Source organism: Cyprinodon variegatus, unplaced genomic scaffold (assembly GCF_000732505.1).
Source record: "Cyprinodon variegatus isolate N-32 unplaced genomic scaffold, C_variegatus-1.0 Scaffold73, whole genome shotgun sequence".
Taxonomy (NCBI): domain Eukaryota; kingdom Metazoa; phylum Chordata; class Actinopteri; order Cyprinodontiformes; family Cyprinodontidae; genus Cyprinodon; species Cyprinodon variegatus.
In genome coordinates, this window is record NW_015150526.1 from 750,935 (window position 1) to 768,459 (window position 17,525).

A 17,525-nucleotide genomic window follows, 5' to 3' on the forward strand; every position below is an offset into this window, starting at 1 on the left:
GCTGTGAATGACGCTTTATTTTTTTAAATCGTCCACTCAGTCTTTCTGCTGGTAACGAAAAAAACAAAAAATGCAGAGCTTCCGTTCTTTAGGCATTCCACTCTGGTCTTAATGTTTTATACATCTTTATCTTGTTTTTCATCTCTTTGTTTTAACAGAACTTGAATTTTAAATATTCATCGGGAGATTTAAAAAAACAACAAAAAAAACAAGAGTAATTTAAATGTACATATAAATGCCATGTTTTTAGCTGCTTTACTTTGCATCTCCCATCAAATCGCAGGATCCAAGTACAGTATTGTGAAAAAACGATGATGATGGTGAGTGTTGTGGGCAGTTTGGTACTTCTCTGTGGGGAGGAGTGGATTTTTCAGGTGGATTATTTGTATGATTACAATGTTCCTCAGATTGTGAAGGATGTGCACAGACCCCTGAAACACTGGAAATAAATTTTCTCAATGGTAGAAACTAATTTGTGTTTGTGTGGTATCTTTTGTCTTTCCTCTTTATAACAACTTAGATGGAAACATTTTTTATGAGGAATCCTTCTTTCCCAACTCAATCCATCCTCTTCTGCTATTCTGGCGTCGAGACTCGGGGGTAGCAGCTTCTGTAGGGAGGCCCAGATGTCGCTCTCCCCAGCCACTTGGGCTAGCTCCTCCGGTGGAATCCCAAGGCGTTCCCAGGCCAGCTTAGAAACATTGTCACTTCAGCATGTCCTGGGTCTCTTCCCGGTGGGACGTGCCCGAAACACCTCACTAAGGAAGCGTCCAGGTGGCATCCTGATGCCCGAGCCACCTCAACTGGCTCCTCTAAACATGGAAGAGTAGCAGCTCTATTCTGAGTTGGATGACTGAGCTCCTCACCCTACCTCTAAGGGAGAGCCCAGACCCACTACGGAGAAAACTCATTTCGGCCGCTCGTATCTGGGATCTGGTTCTTCGATCATGACTGAAAGCTTATGACCATAGATGTGGGTAGAAACGTAGATCGACCGGTAAATCGAGAGCTTTGCCTTTTGGCTTAGCTCTCTCAGCACCAAAATGGACTGGTACAGAGCCCGCTTCACAGCAGACACCACACCAATCCGCCAGTCAATCTACCACTGTATTTAAAAATTGCCTCAGATTGAGATTGAAACACAATCCTTTGGAGATTGCAGCTGCTGATCTGCTGTCAGGCATGGCGATGGTAGCATCCTGCTGTGTTGCTCTTGTTCTCTGACAGCTAAATGGTTTAACCTTGGGCATAATTGTCTGCTCTACCCGTGGTGTTAGTGTATGAGGCTTGTGAAATGACCTAAATCACTGAACCTCAGAAAATGTCTGGACTTTGCTGAAAACAATTCCGTTCCTGAAACCTCTAATCAAGGCAAACTACATAGAAGTGATTAAATATAAAGTCTTAAATATGGCAGATTTTATGTAGTTTTTGTTTCAAAACTTTCTGTTAAGATTTTATGTTAATATCACTGTTTTACATGTGAAATGAAATGTATGTGCTGTTATAGATCAAAAGCTTCTACATTGGTAGAAATAGGTAGTTTTCATAAACCTGTAAATGCTTTATTGCTCGATCTCTCTAAGATGTCCTCAAGGTCGGATGTTTCAAAAGCTTCTCCCAACATGCAATCAGGTTGATGAAAACAAACTCCAATTATTTTATGTTTTGATCTGACCTTCTAACTTTTCTGATATTATGGTGCTATTTACCACCTTTCACCAGGAGGGCATTTTGAAAGTAGTATTTAAATATTTGTGGTGCTTTTTAGGAATGATTGTAAAGCTTGGACCTCTCAGATTAATAATCTAAGGATGTTTCACTGTTCACATGTCATATGAGCCATTTCACGTTTTTTTTTTTCTTCAGATTTCCCATTATAACCTAAAGGGGTTCCCTCTGTAAATATGACCAGCCTTCTGCATTCAAACCCTGGTTCTTGGTGTTTTGTTTGGAGAGAATTGGCTTCTTTACTGCCCTTTATGATATCTGGTCATCATCTAAAGTTTCCACCTCACTCTGTATGATAAATATCTGCCTGCTGCCCTTCCAGATGCATCGGTGGCTGACCCATTTCTTAGGTGAATCATCTACAGGCAGAGATTTGGCTTTATTAGGCTTAAAAGGTCTTATCTTTTAAATCTGTGATTATTCAATAAATTGTTTATTTGGGAGGATGGGACGGTGGTGTGGTGATTAGCACCATTTCCTCACAGCAAGAGGGTTCTGGGTTCAAAACTGTGTGGAGTTTGCATTTTCTCGCTGTCTTTTTCACCAGGTTCTCTGGCTTCCTACCGCAGTTCGAAAACATGTTAGGTTGGTGGGACATCCCAAATTGCCCTAAGGAGTGAGTGCGTTCTTCTTTGCATGTCTCTGTGTGGCCCTGCGATGGACTCGAACAGTCCAGGGTGTACCCCGCCTGTTGCCTTTTGACTACTAGGATAGAGATTCCCATTAGGGAATAGGCGGTTCGATAAAGGAAGGGTGGATGTTTATCTGGGTTAGATGGTACTGGCACCATTGCACTAATAATTACAGGTAATTGTCATTGCCTGTAACACTGCTTTGGTGCAAAACAAAATTGAGTTCCTCAACAGGAAGGATTTTAGGCGCTCTTTAAAGCAGTCCCTATCAGCTGCTCTGTCCTCATTAAAACTGCTGCCTGCATGTTTAACAGTCATATCTTTATCAGCAGTTAGTGGAAAATGCCCTTTAAGCTTTATTAATAAGGTTGTTTATTTACTTTTCAACTAACTCAATGCAAACACTGCCATAAAAAAGTTAATAACAATCAGGTTGAAAAGTATGGAAGTAGATCCACATATCTAAGACCAATAACGTTAGTTTAATGAAGACATTAAATTGTCATATTTAAGGCGGATTTACCAACCCAGTGAAAAACTGCTCACACAAAAATCAGGTAAGGGCAACTTTATTGCATTTATGATGCATCCTTTCCATGTAGATCTTAGAAACCAAATTCAGAGGCTGCCTTTTTTCTGGTGACTTACAGACTAAATAAAGGTTTAGAAACTCTTAACAAGATTTCTTGATTTCTTTATTTGCAATTGAAGTATTACAGATTGTAGACTAAAGCTAAAATAACTATCATTGTTTAATTTCTGAATTTATGGATCATATAAACAGGATAAAACTATGAAAAGTTACAGTTTAAGAATTTCAAAAGTTTAAAAATTATTGTGCATTTACTCTGTTTATGGGTAACAGTATGTGTCTTAAGATGATTTTTTTTTGCCTTTATTATTACCTTTAGAGGGAGTAGATAACTCTTGATAACTGTTCGCTTAAATGAAAAAATATGACTTTTTATGCATAAAATGCATCATGTCCTGCTGCACTGTTAGTATGCTGCTTTAGAGTCAGGAAATCGAAGACAAAATACATTTCAAAATGCTTTATGTACAAGTTGCACATACAACATAGAGACTTCATGTCAGGTTTATACACTTTTTACAGCAGCTGACTGGAATCCACGCACGGTACAAACAGAAATGACACAGTGAGGAAAGGCTCTTTAGGACATCAGCAAACAATTGTTCAAATAATAAAATGACTTTAAATATCAGGAAACTGCAAACTAACTAATGGTTACATGTGTTGGTAGGTAATATAAGATGATGTCTGTTTATTTTATATGAAGCTCTGTCCAATGTGCTGCGAGGAAAAAAATACAAGAAATACTTTGTTCTAAATCATAAATGTCTTTGTTGCTCTGTTCGGACCATGTTGCTTGTTTTATAGTGTGGTGTGGGCTCCTAATGTGAACATCCCCCCACAGTAAGGCACAGTGACTAAAACAAGAGCTATATAAAGAAAAGTGGGCACAAAGAAACTATTAAAACCTCATTATTTATACAATCTTTGAGCGTTACATTGTGCCTTCAACTTCTAAAGCCACTATGGACTGATGCTTTCACTGACACACAGTAAGACATTAAACAGAGAATTTGGAAAAAACAACTCTGATTAAACCAAGAACACAATAATCAAGTTAATTGGCAAGGTTATCACAAACTGGCAGCATTAAAAAAAAAATGATTTCTCTTCTCTTCATGGGAATAACCTGCAAAGAACTTGCTTAGCCTGCCTGTTAGGGTTTGGAGGATCCTCTGTCTGTCCACCAGAGGGCGCACTGGTCCAGCTAGTTGGAGATATATCTGTTCTTATCTGAGTTTTATTCAGCCTCTGTGTGACTGGTTTTCTCAACAGCAGCCAGTGTGAGTCGAACCGCAGGGATCACACATGCAGGTGCTTCAGATTAGAGCTAAAATCAGATTGGACGGCAGGTGGTGTAGACTTTAGATTGGAAAGATTTGTTGCATATTGTGCTGTGATACAGGAGCAGGCCAGGGCTGCCTGGGTTTAACTGTTTTCCTCTGGCTCATCCGGCTCATCGTCCTTGGGTGCCTCCGGCTTCCGAAAACATTCCTCAAAAAAGTTGAGGAGGGATTGACTCAGGTGCTGCTGTGTGCCCTCGCTGTGCAGGAAGTGGCCCTCATCCGGGTAAATCTGTAAAATAGTAACAGATACAACTACTTTCATGATTAAGTTCAAAGGTCTCTCTGCAGGTGAAATGTATTTGTACCTACAGAGAGAGACCATCCTCTTATAAAAGTCTGAAAGAAACCCAAACTAATAAATGGAATTCAGGAATAATTAGGACTAAGCCTGCCACAAGGAAGCCACTTTAAAGGCCTGAACACATGATAGTCGCCATGGACTAAGGAGGATCTGGTAGAAAACTGCAGATGCATTTTCTTCAGAATACTGTACTGTTAAAAAATAACTGACGCAGAAGAAAATATAAGAATGTCCAAATATGATAAATTCATGTCCCATTTCATCAGTTAAAAGCACAATTACAAACACCTGAATTTTACCTGGAAAAGAACTGTACACTGATTTGGTAATTTGCTAATAGAATTAGTGTTTTTGCTCTTAAAATAAGAAAATGCCATTGTTTCTTCCTATTTTAGATGTAAATTGTATTGTTCCATTGGCAAAGTGTCTCACTTACCTCCTTAATTCAAGAAAAAATTCACTTATTTTAAGAAAAAAAAAATACTTATTTAGTTCACTAAGTTTTGTCTGTTGTTTGACTTGACATTTATAAATGTTTCAGTGAAAACCAAGAATCTCTTTGACAGCATGTGAAGCTCACCTGTAGAGTGTAATTGGCCTTCTCGCTGATTAAATGGTTGATAAATTTGGCTGTGTGCTGGAAGTGAACCTTTTCTGTGTTTGTAGAGAATAAGAGCAAAGACACAGAGAAACACAGACTCTTATTACTTCTTTCATGGTGATTTAAAATCATAAACAACTGTGTACGTGTGATACCATCAGCTGTCGGGTGAATTATTAAGTACTGTTTCTCCAGCAGACGACCCGCCCTCTGAGATAAATTTGCCGCCTGAAGAAGGGAAAAAGAAAAATCTATCACAACTTCATTCGATATGTTTTCCTCAAACTTTAAAATCTGGATCTTAAATCTGAAGACGGCTTACCATATAAACTCGGGAGTCCCTCTTCGGTCCAAGGTATCTCTCTGAAAATGCAGATGCTAGAATTTTGGTGAAAAAAAAGGAAAATAAAGTTAAACGACAAACATCTTGTCTTTGAAAATATACCCACACCCCTTAAGCTTTTTCCACGTTCTAAAACATTACAACCAGAAATGTAGTATATTTTATTTTACAAATCTATTTTATTGTAATTTTATTGGACAGACTAATAAAATGTAGGGTATTTATAAGAAGCAAAATGAAAGGAGAATGACTTTCCAATTTTTACCAAAATCCAGATTTCCAAACCATGATCATATTTGAAAAGCATCTATTTTACAGAACAAACCTTTGTTTTGTTTTCTTTTATTTTTACCTCAAACTTCCGAAAGAGTAAATGAATTTTCCCGGGCTTTAGGTTTCACAAATCATGTAACAATGCTGAATTTGGCTTCTAATTTTAAATTCCCAGCATAAAGAGCAGCATTGCTTTAAAACTGGACCAATGGTCTGACTGAATCTGAATTTAAAGTTGTCAGTTTGTTCAGTAATAGAGCATTCAGTCCGCCAGCCAAAAGCCTAACATTATAAAATTGGGTTGTGGTTTTTCTAAACAAAAATAAAAGATACCATTTAAATATAACAGAATATAAAAGCTGCTGCAATTGTTCAGTATTATTAGATTTCGTATTTACATTTTGTACAGAGAAAAACGTAAAAAGAAAAGAGTGAGGAAAATCTAACTTTTTTTCCAAACACTAAACCTATTATTTACTTATTTATTTTTGCACCCATAATTATCCAACCCTGGAAAAAGCTAAAAGCAAATTTTAGACTTTTTAAGAATGTGCACGAATCATTCTGAAAGAAACATTTGAAACATCTTGTATGTGTTAGTGTTGAGGCTGCCTTTGTAGAACCACATTTTCTTGCTGAGACGACATTCTGCTGCGGTATATGTCAACCAGCTTGCATATCCAGATACTGGAATCATTGCTTATTCAGATAAAATAACCAAGGCTTCTTCAGGTAGGAAAGGAGACCATTCGGGACCATGAATTTGCTGTGCTGTGTCTTCTTCCTATCATAAATTAGCTCCCAAAACATGATGCTCCCCTTACTATGCTTCCCATCTGGAACTGTGACGTGCTCTCTATGTTTTTAACAACAAATGTGCTTTGAGAGGGTTGTAAATACCCGGTTGGATCCCCACAGCCTGCACTCTGGGTCCCTGAGCAAGAACCTTAACCCTACTGTACACTGCTCCCCTGGCGCCGCACAGTGACATATCAATGCTCCCAAGGGGATGTGTTAAATGCAGAGATACATTTTTCCAGTGTGAGATCAATAAAGTTCAATTATTATTATTATTAAATCATTTTCTAGTGTTATAAAGAAAAGGGTTTTTTAAACAAATGCATAGCACACTGTAAAATCATACGTTTTGCCCTCCATTTTATAATTACTCTGTAAATTGAGTTGTGCTACACAGAATGTTAACTGGTAACAAAGTATCAAAGGTTTTGCACGAGGATGTTAACTGTTGACACACTAGAGAAAAAGTTAATTAAAAACAGCTGGAAATTATACCATAAAGCTCAAAATCTGTTATAGGCGAGACGGCTGCTCCACATTTCAGCTGAGTAAACTCTTCAGAGCTCAATAGCATTGTGGCTAAGTATCCCCCGTAGGCCTGCAAGCAGTGAGAGAAACATAAATCCTCTCAGCTTTAGTTCAGTGAAGGCAGAAGCAAACTGGGTTAATGATTATTTTTAACATTAATAATATTCCACTCTTACCTTCCCATAAACTCCCATTCGATCCTTATCAATGTACCCTTCTTTTGATATGAACCTAAAATAAAAGAAGAAAAATGAATAGAGTAAGAAATCTATCTTTCCTTCAGTTTCAGTCGGCCTCACAGCCAGAGTAAAGGTTTTACCTGAGTGCCTGCAGCTGGTCCCTCTCCTCCAACTTCCCCAGCTTCCTGTGGACCTTATGGAGCAGGTTGGTTCCCTGGAAGCCGCTACCGTGGCCGTCAAAGCGGATAACGATTGTGCTGTAACTGCTGACGAGAACATAGGCCCAGTCCACCCAGAACTGCTCCGTCACCATCTGCCCACCAGGTGTGCCGTCTCTGCACAGGAAGAGTTTAAATCCCTTCAAACTAATATACCAGCTGGATTGTGCATGACTTATAATTACAGAGCATCCATGTTTAGGTCTCTTTAACTTTTATTCAGCCTTGTTGGTCGGGTGTGTTTTAGGATGAGTTATCTGGCATCTGTGTATGCTGGCATAACATGAGAAAACAGGTAATGCAACCCTTAAGATTAGGATTTTAACTGGATTTTGTCCCCTCAAAAAATCAGATTACATCCCATCAGCAAAGGATGTGTGTTGGTTCTAGTTTAATTTCTGTGACTTGCAGCAGATTATCATGGTGTGGCCTGTTACTATAACAAATTGCGATTCATTTTCCCAAAATATATTGTGATAAACAATATTTCTGTTTTTCATTTTTAATCCAAAGTGTTTCCACACCATAGCTGTTGTATTAGTCTTCCAATTCTTAACTAGCAAGGAAGGAATGGAAACAGATGCACCAGAGTGAAACCTTTTGTTATCCAGATTCTTTAGTTAAAAGGTAGGGAGACACAATTTAAACCAATAAACAAACTCATGTAAATTGCTGGGCTAATTTAAAAGTCTCATGTGATTCATTTTCATCATGCTATAATTGATTTATTATTATTATTTTTTTTAATGACAGGCCTAATGCTATAAATCCAGACAAAATTGTGGAGGAAGGTGAAGCTGTAGAAAAGTCTGAGAGGGGTAAAGACCGAAATGTACCGTCAGCTGTCTGAATTGGGAGGGTGTTTATAAGAAAAATATTTTTCACACAGGAAATGAAGTCATAAGGAGTTTCCAGTTAGAGTAACAGCCTGAAATAAAAGCGTTATTTTATCCGAGATTTTAACGAGAAATGTTTAAGATCAGAAGTTAAAAAGTGAATCCCTCCAAATCTGTTACCAGTTATTGCCTTTTGTTGAAACCTAGATTCTAAAGGTCACCATGGCTGACAGGTTCAAAAACTGAGTTTGTATGAAAAGTCGTGAACTGTTTGAGATGGAGGGACATTAGAAATTCGCTGTGGTCTTGGGAATCTTGGACTAGCCAGAAACCCGAGCCTCTGAGATCAATTTGTCTAGATTTACACTAAATAGCCGCTATTTGAGCGATATGTTAGAACAGAACTTAATTTTAGATACTCTAATTAATCCATTTTTAATTTTTTCTGTGACTCCTGAACAAGACAGCCTGCATTTGTTTTGTTTTTTCCACATTCCATGATATTTAGGTGCTTTCCCTTACTTCGTTAAACTTGCTATGTGATTAAATTCAGGATGTTATATCTGCCTTTGTGTTGTTACCTCTACATATAATTATAATAAAAACAAAGTTATCTCAAAGTGGGAACTGAGATATCATTGAGCAGTATATCATAATGTTTTAACAATTTTTTTGTCTATTTCATTTTGGCAATCTACATTTACATGATTTCCTGTTTACAAAATCATGATTTTTATTATCATGATTCACCCAGCTGCACAGTTTTCTATAGCTTTCATCTCTATAGGATGATACTAAGACCATTTTCTTCACATGTGGAGTTCAACGCCTTTCTTTCAGTTAAACAGGCACATCTCAGTATTAGAGGTGTTGCAAGAGAAAGTTGCTTAATTAAAATGAAAGAGAATAACCATGGACAAGAAGAAGTTTTACACAGTTTAGTCTCTTTTATAAAGACCTTCTACATGCATTGAAGGTGAGAGAAAGCAAACAATGAACATTGCTATTATATACAAATGTGTTCCACAAATGTTGCCTAAACATGAGTTAAAATTGTGTTTGACTGAACAGTGATGTGTAACTCTAAGGGCTTCAGGTACAAAGAAAATAACAACAGTCAGACTCACACTATCAGCAACAGTGGGTATTTGTCTGTTTCTACAAATCCTGCTGGCTTCAGAATCTGCATGGTCAGAGCTGCAGAAATAAAGAACATGATCAACAGATATCCCAATAACTGACTGGAGACAGATGATTAGGAACGTAGTTACATACTGTAATCCTCTATGGTGATGGTTTTGTTCTCCACTTTGGGCATCTGCATGTTGTTATATGTGTAGTTTACTCTCTTATTTGTCTCCACATCGAACACTTCTGCAGAACAGGAAAAGGATCAATTAGAAGCTCTCAGTGAAACGCAGCCAGCATGTGTGCGGTTCTTGTATGAGTTCTACTGGAGCCGATGACTGCTGCATGAACTTTGCCTCAAATGGATGTTTTCTAAGAAGCCAGCCTGGCTGGCAGAGACCCTAGAGTGTATTTTAAGTGAGATCAGTTAAAATTGTAACCATAATATATAATGTGACGAATAAAAAGTAGTGAATAATAGTAGCCTAGTAAACTAGCCCCACCTGCCAGTGGTCAAATCAATTTCTGCCTGCGAGTTTAAATTACACATTTAATCTCACATCTAGTCTCGTTTATCAGGCTTCCCATACAGTAATAGTAAAGTGGGAGGAAAAACCTTTTTAACAAATATAAATCCCCAAAACAATGTTGTGCATTTGTTTTATAGCCTCCTTTTCTTTGATACATATGTCTAACGCAACCAACTGCTTCCAGAACTCAACTATTTTCACTCAACAAAAATATCAGAAAACCAGTCAGTATCTGGTGTGACCACTATGAGTTAAAAAAGTTTTAGAGTTGAACGGGTTGTCAAATATGGCCTGTGGAATGTTGATGCATTCCTCTTCAATGGCTGTGCAAAGTAGCTGGATATTGGCAGGAACAGGGGATATTATGTATGTGGAAAAAATTTTAGATTGTTGAGTTCATCTCATAGAAAGTCAGAGAAAAACCAAAAATTTTGCGTTTATATGTTTGTCGAGTGTAGCAAGAAAATCTCCCAGATTATTGTTGAATTAGGATTTAATCTGGCTGCATAGTGGAACAGTGTGTAGCACTGCTGCCTTGCAGCAAGAATGTTTAAGGTTCGATTCCTGGCTTGGGTTCTTTCTGTATGGAGTTTGCATGTTCTCCCTGAGCAAGCGTGGGTTCTCTCCGGATACTCCGGCTTCCTCCCACAGTCAAAAAACTAATGACATCATACACACTCCACTTTAAAAATATATATATATAAACATAAAAAATATAACCGCGGACGTCTGGGGGACAGTGATTCGGCTACATGTTATGAATGCTGACGTACCATAAATAATAAATTATGAACAGTTTAGTTTGTGCCTTCAACTCGTTGCCCATAGGAAGACGTTACTTGGATATAACCTAACGGAAAATCTTCGTAACAGCTCCAAATGACACAAAACTAATATGTGTGAGTAGAATAACGTAAAATCAAGAAGCCAATGTAAAAAAAAAAAAAAAAAAACCTTTAATGTTGGCTGCAGGAAAATAAGTCAAGTTATTTTCTGTGTGAAACTCCAAAACTCACTTTGTTTGTCTCCTGTTTTATAAACTGCCACACTTGGTATATCTGGACCTGAATAACAAGTAGAGGTAAGACAATTGGTTAACAGAGCTGAAATCACTTAAATAACTATTTAAAAACCTGGTCAATTTTAACATTTCAGTTTATGTTAATCCTTAGTCTGACATAAAATATGAATTATGAAATTTTCCACTAAACTCAGGATAACACTGATTTTTAACACAAATCTTGCAGGGTGGAAGTTTAATGTAGATGTTTCCCACCTTTGCAGCTGAGCAAGAAGTATTCCATGTTGTGGCTGAATGAAACGTCCACAAAACCACACTTGAAGTCACAGGAGAGGCAGCAGCGGTTGAACGGAGCGATTGTGTCAGCGCTGTTGGACAACGCAGTGTTAATAACGTCAAAAAAACCCAACTAAAAATCATCCAGACGACTTTTTAAGAATCCTACCTGTACAAATGCCGTCTCTTTGGGTCGTCTTCTGTGCTCAGAAAGTATCTGTAAATCATCCAGATGTCCAAGTAACTGATTTAAAGCACTGCCAGGTGTACTGTGTGGAGGAGTATAACTTACATAAGGTTCTTCTCATGACTGTACGCCAAGATGCTGGTGACGTCCCAGTCTCCAGATGTCAGAGACTGAAGGATGTCTGTGCTGGTGTTGGGCTAAATGACAAAAAGCCGTTAAAAAATTAATTCTTCTCTAACATCAGACATTTTTATGGTAGTAAGCTATGCCCATACTAACCAGTGTGGTGGACATAGAGATGTGGAAAAACTTCCCTCTACCCCCCTGAGGGATCGCCCTAGTAAAGAAAAACTTGTGTCCATCTTTAGAAAACAGTGGAGGTTCATTCTGCATGGACAAACACAAGTCAAGGAAAATATTTTTTCTACTATAAAGCTGCTCTAGATTTAAGCTCATTATGTAATTGTTCAGTTTTAACAGAGTAAGCCTTTTCTAACACTTTTACACTTAACAGGACAGGATTTTAATCTTTGCCTACAGTACCTGCCGATGAAGCCAGCTTTCACTCTCATCTTCATGTTTCTGGAAAGAAACATGAGAATATCAGCAAACAAAGAAACAAATACAACCCTGTTTACAACAAAGAAAAAAAGGCTGTCTAAAGATGTTAATTAAAATTAGACCACTCTGTAAATATCAAGAGAAAAATACAGTCACATCGAAGAACAGTGTGGTTCTACTGTATTTCTAGTCTGGATTATGTCCCACTACATGCAATGGTTTTCTCAATACTCAAGGATCCTCTAACACAGTGTTTCCCAACTGTTTTTTGACTTAGATTAGATTAGATGAGCTTTATTGATCTCACAGCGGAGAAATTCACTCGTCACATATTGGCATAGTAATTAAAGAAGAAGGTGCAAACAATAATAAGGATTAAGGTGCAAGTGTACATGTATCACACACAATGAAAAACAAAATAAAAATAAAAAAAATACAACAGAGTAGCACAGAGATTTGATGTGTACTTGTGTACACCTTTGGGCGTTTTGTCTTACCATGAATACCCTCTCAGTCAAAATGACTGGTGATTGTCCAAAAGTGGAACATACAACAGATGATTATAAAATTAAAGCTATTTTACTCAATCTTTAATTTGCGTATTTAATTCTTAGGCATTTTATGCTTTCCATTGCAAATAAAAAAACCAACATAAATATGTTGCCTGGAAGTTAGTGACTATTCAAAATCAATACAAAATAAAATGATATTATAAACCTGTATTTTTAAAACTGGACCTCCTCTGAGTAACTCCCTTATAATCATATTTTAATTTGATGAATTGGGAACAAAGTACACAACAAAAACTATAGTCAGACTGACTTAATTAGTTTGTTTTCATCAAGACACCTGAGCTGCTTTGATGAGCACCAATAGCTCAGTGTGAAAAAGGGCGGATACCAGGCTGTTCTTTACATCCAGTCTGTTCCTCGGCTTGGTTTTTATGGGTGTCACAGCTAAAGGGGAACTCAAACATATAAGAAAAAAATAATTTTTGGTTGATAAAAGCTTTTTTTTTTTTTTTCAATTGGGTCGTCACAAAGCAAAACAGATCCCAGCCCTATCTTATTCTACTGCCTAAGAAGTTAAGTAGTTTCATGTCCCCTTGCAATGCACTTGCAGACCACGATGGGTAAGAGTACGCCAGGTTGGTGATCACTGCTCTAACAGACCCAAAATATGCATACAAGGTGAATACTACCACTAAAATGTCTTAGAGTAATAACATATATTCATCTCCTTTAATATGTTTATAAATGTTTTCAAACACATGACTGTTTATTTAACTTAAGAAATTCAAGTAATATGACTGGCATGTTGAACAATGGAGGATCTGTCTAAGGCATTAGCGAAGAAACTGCAGCAACTTCTAAATCTGGAATCTGGTTTATAAAGAGTCTATAACCTAAAATCGATAATGAAAATAAATATGTAAATACAGTAGAAAATAAATCACATTTTAACATTTGATACATAACCTTAACAACATTTGCAACTAAACTTGATTTTTAGGTTTCGCAAAACATAGCTTTCTCTTTTCATTGGTATTTCAGACGCTCTCATTTGTCATTTAAACATAAATATACTTTCTACCATAAATAGTGTACTTTCAAGTTACGACAACCTGAAAATTACACATAATAACGATCTAATTTTGGAGTGTTTTTAGAGGTTATTGTTTGAGAGATAGGAACATATTTCACTCATTTTCAAGCCCAAATGGTAAAAAGGTACAAACAATAAAAACAATAGTCAACTTTCTGTGGACCTAATTCCAGCTTTGGTTTTGCAGGTCAAATGGCAGAATGGGGTGGAAACTTTTCACTCAAAATAAACTACAGAAGCAAAAGAGAAGAATTCACAGAGAGGAAGAGAAATTGTGAATACAAGCACCAAAATGCTTTGACAAAGACATCGGTCAGAGATTGTGTCACCTTAATGCAGACTCCAGTGGTGACTTCACACAGTGTGAGGATCGAGTTGTTCTGGGCTCTGTTTAGCCAGTTAACAGCCAGTTTTGTATTGGTAGCCCATTTCACCATAGTGATATAATATTCCCTCCTGGGGAAAAAAAAGGAAAAGAATACATCACACATTGGATAGCTGCTGTCTGACCTAACAAACTACTTCAGGGCTAGTTTTGGCACTTGCCGCCTCCTAAACATAAATGTGCTGCTCTTCTGTCACTCACCCTATCCGAGGATCATCAGGTTTCCTCATCACCACTGTGTGCAGGAGACCGTGGAGGCCCACCACAGACAGGTGGACCACAGGGTTCTCCTCTCCGGCCTGCAAAGGAAACAAAATCCCAAAGATGAGATTTGCTTTACAATCTGAGACGAGCTCAAACAAAAGCTTGATATTCTGAATTAATTTATAAGGGGAATCGTCGTAAAATTATGCACACAAAAACCCACAGCAATATTTTGTCACGGTAAGATTATACACTGAGATATTTTGAAAACATAATGCAACCGCTTTGGGCATTTACTTAAGCATATTTAGTTACTTTAACACAATCGTTTTATGTCCTACCCTGCTAAAATGAAAAAAAAAATGTGTTAAAGTAACTAAATATGATTAAGTAAATGCCAAAAACAGTTGCATTCTTTTTTTTCAGGGTATTGTAACTGTGGCAGTTTCCAAGAAATATTTAATATAGCTAAAGATTTTAGAGTAGGCAAGGCAAGGCAAATTTATTTGTACAATTCAGTACAAAGACAATGCAAAGCGCTTTACATGATCAAAATATAGGAAAATAAAACAGAATCAAAGCAAGTAGGAAAGAAAAATGCAGAAACAAAAAACAACATTGAAAACAGTTGGACTAAAGAAAATAAAAAAGTTGAACTAATGATGTTTCAGTTGAAATGTTTAACTAGAACAGTCGAAGGCAATCCTAAACAAATGTGTTTTTAGTCTTGATTTAAAGGAACTCAGGCTTTCCGCACTTTTACAGTTTTCTGGAAGTTTTTTTCAGATAAGTGGAGCATAGGAACTAAATGCTGCTTCTCCATGTTAAGTTCTGGTTCTAGGTATGCAGAGCAGGCTGGAGCCAGAAGACCTGAGTGGTTGGAGGGTTGATACACTGATAGCAAGTCTGTGATGTATTTAGGTGCTAAGCCATTCAGAGATTTATAGACTAACAGAAGAATTTTAAAGTCTATTCTCTGAGATACAGGGAGCCAGTGTAAGGACTTTAGAACTGGGGTGCTGTGCTCTACTTTCTTAGTCTTAGTGAGGACACGGGCAGTAAGCCTGACATGCACACAGATTGGCTTGTCATAAGTCAAAAAAGCTAAATGAAAGTCTGAAAATGAAATTATGGGTATAATAGTTTGCTATCATAACTATTAGTCTTTTTATGTAGATATGCTGTTGATGTATTCAATATGCTTATTTAGGTGTTTGGTTCTTATGTTCAATGCCAGATTCAGCCTCTCTGCTAAGGTAAGGAATTCGGTCCAACTTCTAAGGAGAAAACGTCTAAAACATTCCTGTGCTGTGATGGGCATTTATAGATCTGATTAAATGCTTTTTCTACTTTCCTCGTAATGGTTAACCCTGTGTATAACATCTTAATGTTGTCTCTGGTCAGAGGGCCTGGTGGCGCTGATATATGGCAGCCTCGTTTCTGTAAAGGCTGCCTAAGGGCAGCTGTGGCCACAGTATGATGGCATATTAGGGTCACTTTGGAAGTAATAATCTTTTTGTTTCTCACCTGTTCATAAAATAAAAAAGAGCAACAAAAAAAAACGCAGATTTAAAAATGAAGGTGCTACACTTTTATTTCAGCCGTATTGAACCAGGACCAGAGTTACCATATGATAAATGGGAGCTCGAGAGCTGCAAGAGGCTCTTTGTTTCTGTGGCACACTAAATGAATCAAACTATGTTCTGTTTCCCTGTTGTTGTTCTTCATTTATTTGTTCTGCCCCCCCGAAGAGAATTAGATTAACAGCCGTAACTGATTGGAAGCAGAGGATGACAGCATAGCACTTTCACTTCCTAAACAAAAGGTATTCAAAATTACAACTTTCATTGCAGAGTAAACGCGTACTGCACTGGCAAAAGTGTGCTCAAAAGAAAAGCTGTGCTTTTGTGCTGTTGATGAAACTCATGCAGGAGATTCTGGTCTCTGGGGTGATTCTCACTAAAGCAACATGTTGCTCCCGTTCACTTCATGCGTTTAGTCAAACTAAATCAATTAATTCCATCCTCAGCTTCCTGAACTGTACAACAGTTAAGGTGGCTTGTGCTCCAGTCTGACCTTTGGGTAATGATAGACCTGGCTTCCAGGATATGGTGTACCGGTGAAATATGGAACCTCCATTTCTGGCACCAGCGTATCATTGATGGTCATGTAGGCCAAACGCAGTCCGTCTGGAGACCACCAGTGGGCAATGTGGGTCTGCAGGATCTCCTCTGTTAAAACAAGAACAGAGAGTGTCAAAAATTTATTTTTGTAGGATCTTGTGAAGGTCCAGTAAAAGTTAAATAAGACATAGATCTAAGTAGGAGTTCAGATGTTTGCCATTCGTTAATATCTTGTTAACAAAATCTTATACATCCAAAGTGCTTTCCATGTGTGAAGCTAAAGCTCCAGAATGAATATAATCAAAGTTATCAGAAAATCAATTAGGTATTAACATTTTTTTTATCATTATCTAACTCTTTAAGCAAGACAGCTGAATAGACATTTTTTGGGGAATTATTTTGAAATAAACTCTTGCATGTCTAAAGCTAGATCTGACATCCACATTTTAACATAAAAATATGTAATCATTCCACAACTAGGCCTGTTCAGTTTACACATAAACCCTAAGTAATGTAAATTAATTGCAAGAATGTTTTTCTTTCCAAAATGCATTTTTCTATAGAATTCTCCGAATTGTGGTATCTCGTCCAACAGGGGGCAGAAGAGATCTACTATAATAAAGGAATTAAAATCCAGAACACACAACTGTAGTTACATGGAGGACCAAATAGCAACTTTATCACTGTACAGCTGATTGGCTCAACCTTGGTGAGCAGAATGTGGTCATGTTTATCATTAGACTAATAATTTCTGACACTGCTGCATATGCAGAGTGATGGAGGACTCAGGAAAACATTGAGCACTGAATATGCTCGATTGGGTCTAACTGTAAGGTTGAGTGGACCATGTTTTAGTGCAGGAGGAATTTCAAGGCTGGTGGTCCAAATAAACTCTTAGAAAAAAAATCTGAGCGCAACATAGTGCATGAATAATGGGATTGATGCAATTCATTATGCTTTGGAGGTCTTTGAAAAAGCCTGGCATGCTGTAACACACATGCTCAGTTAATGATGATGTACATCTGAGGTGTTACATGTCCTGCTTCATATGAAAGCTGCAGACTACAGAGAAAAAAATGCTTTTTAAAATTTACTTTTTAAAAGAGCAGCCATTTAGATATTTAAAG

General features: G+C 37.4%; 1 protein-coding gene across 5 annotated transcripts in view; it reads right to left on the minus strand.

The window, feature by feature from the left end:
* Positions 1-3,391: 3,391 nt before the first annotated feature.
* Positions 3,392-17,525, minus strand: part of LOC107083385 (dipeptidyl aminopeptidase-like protein 6) — a 134,656-nt gene continuing 120,522 nt past the window's right edge. For 3 of the 5 annotated variants that reach the window (XM_015372583.1, XM_015372581.1, XM_015372585.1), the window contains exons 9-26: positions 16,352-16,506; positions 14,273-14,370; positions 14,016-14,142; positions 12,064-12,102; positions 11,800-11,907; positions 11,626-11,717; positions 11,503-11,550; positions 11,313-11,425; positions 11,053-11,100; positions 9,654-9,752; positions 9,506-9,575; positions 7,465-7,659; positions 7,322-7,376; positions 7,113-7,215; positions 5,526-5,581; positions 5,359-5,431; positions 5,183-5,256; positions 3,393-4,530 (exon numbers count right to left, since the gene is read on the minus strand). In XM_015372583.1, the coding sequence (XP_015228069.1) occupies positions 4,384-4,530; positions 5,183-5,256; positions 5,359-5,431; positions 5,526-5,581; positions 7,113-7,215; positions 7,322-7,376; positions 7,465-7,659; positions 9,506-9,575; positions 9,654-9,752; positions 11,053-11,100; positions 11,313-11,425; positions 11,503-11,550; positions 11,626-11,717; positions 11,800-11,907; positions 12,064-12,102; positions 14,016-14,142; positions 14,273-14,370; positions 16,352-16,506 (1,700 nt within the window). In that variant the 3' untranslated portion in view covers positions 3,393-4,383. Of the gene's footprint in view, positions 4,531-5,182; positions 5,257-5,358; positions 5,432-5,525; positions 5,582-7,112; positions 7,216-7,321; positions 7,377-7,464; positions 7,660-9,505; positions 9,576-9,653; positions 9,753-11,052; positions 11,101-11,312; positions 11,426-11,502; positions 11,551-11,625; positions 11,718-11,799; positions 11,908-12,063; positions 12,103-14,015; positions 14,143-14,272; positions 14,371-16,351; positions 16,507-17,525 lie in introns of all 5 variants that reach the window. The other 2 variants (XM_015372584.1, XM_015372582.1) reach the window with 1 other exon arrangement.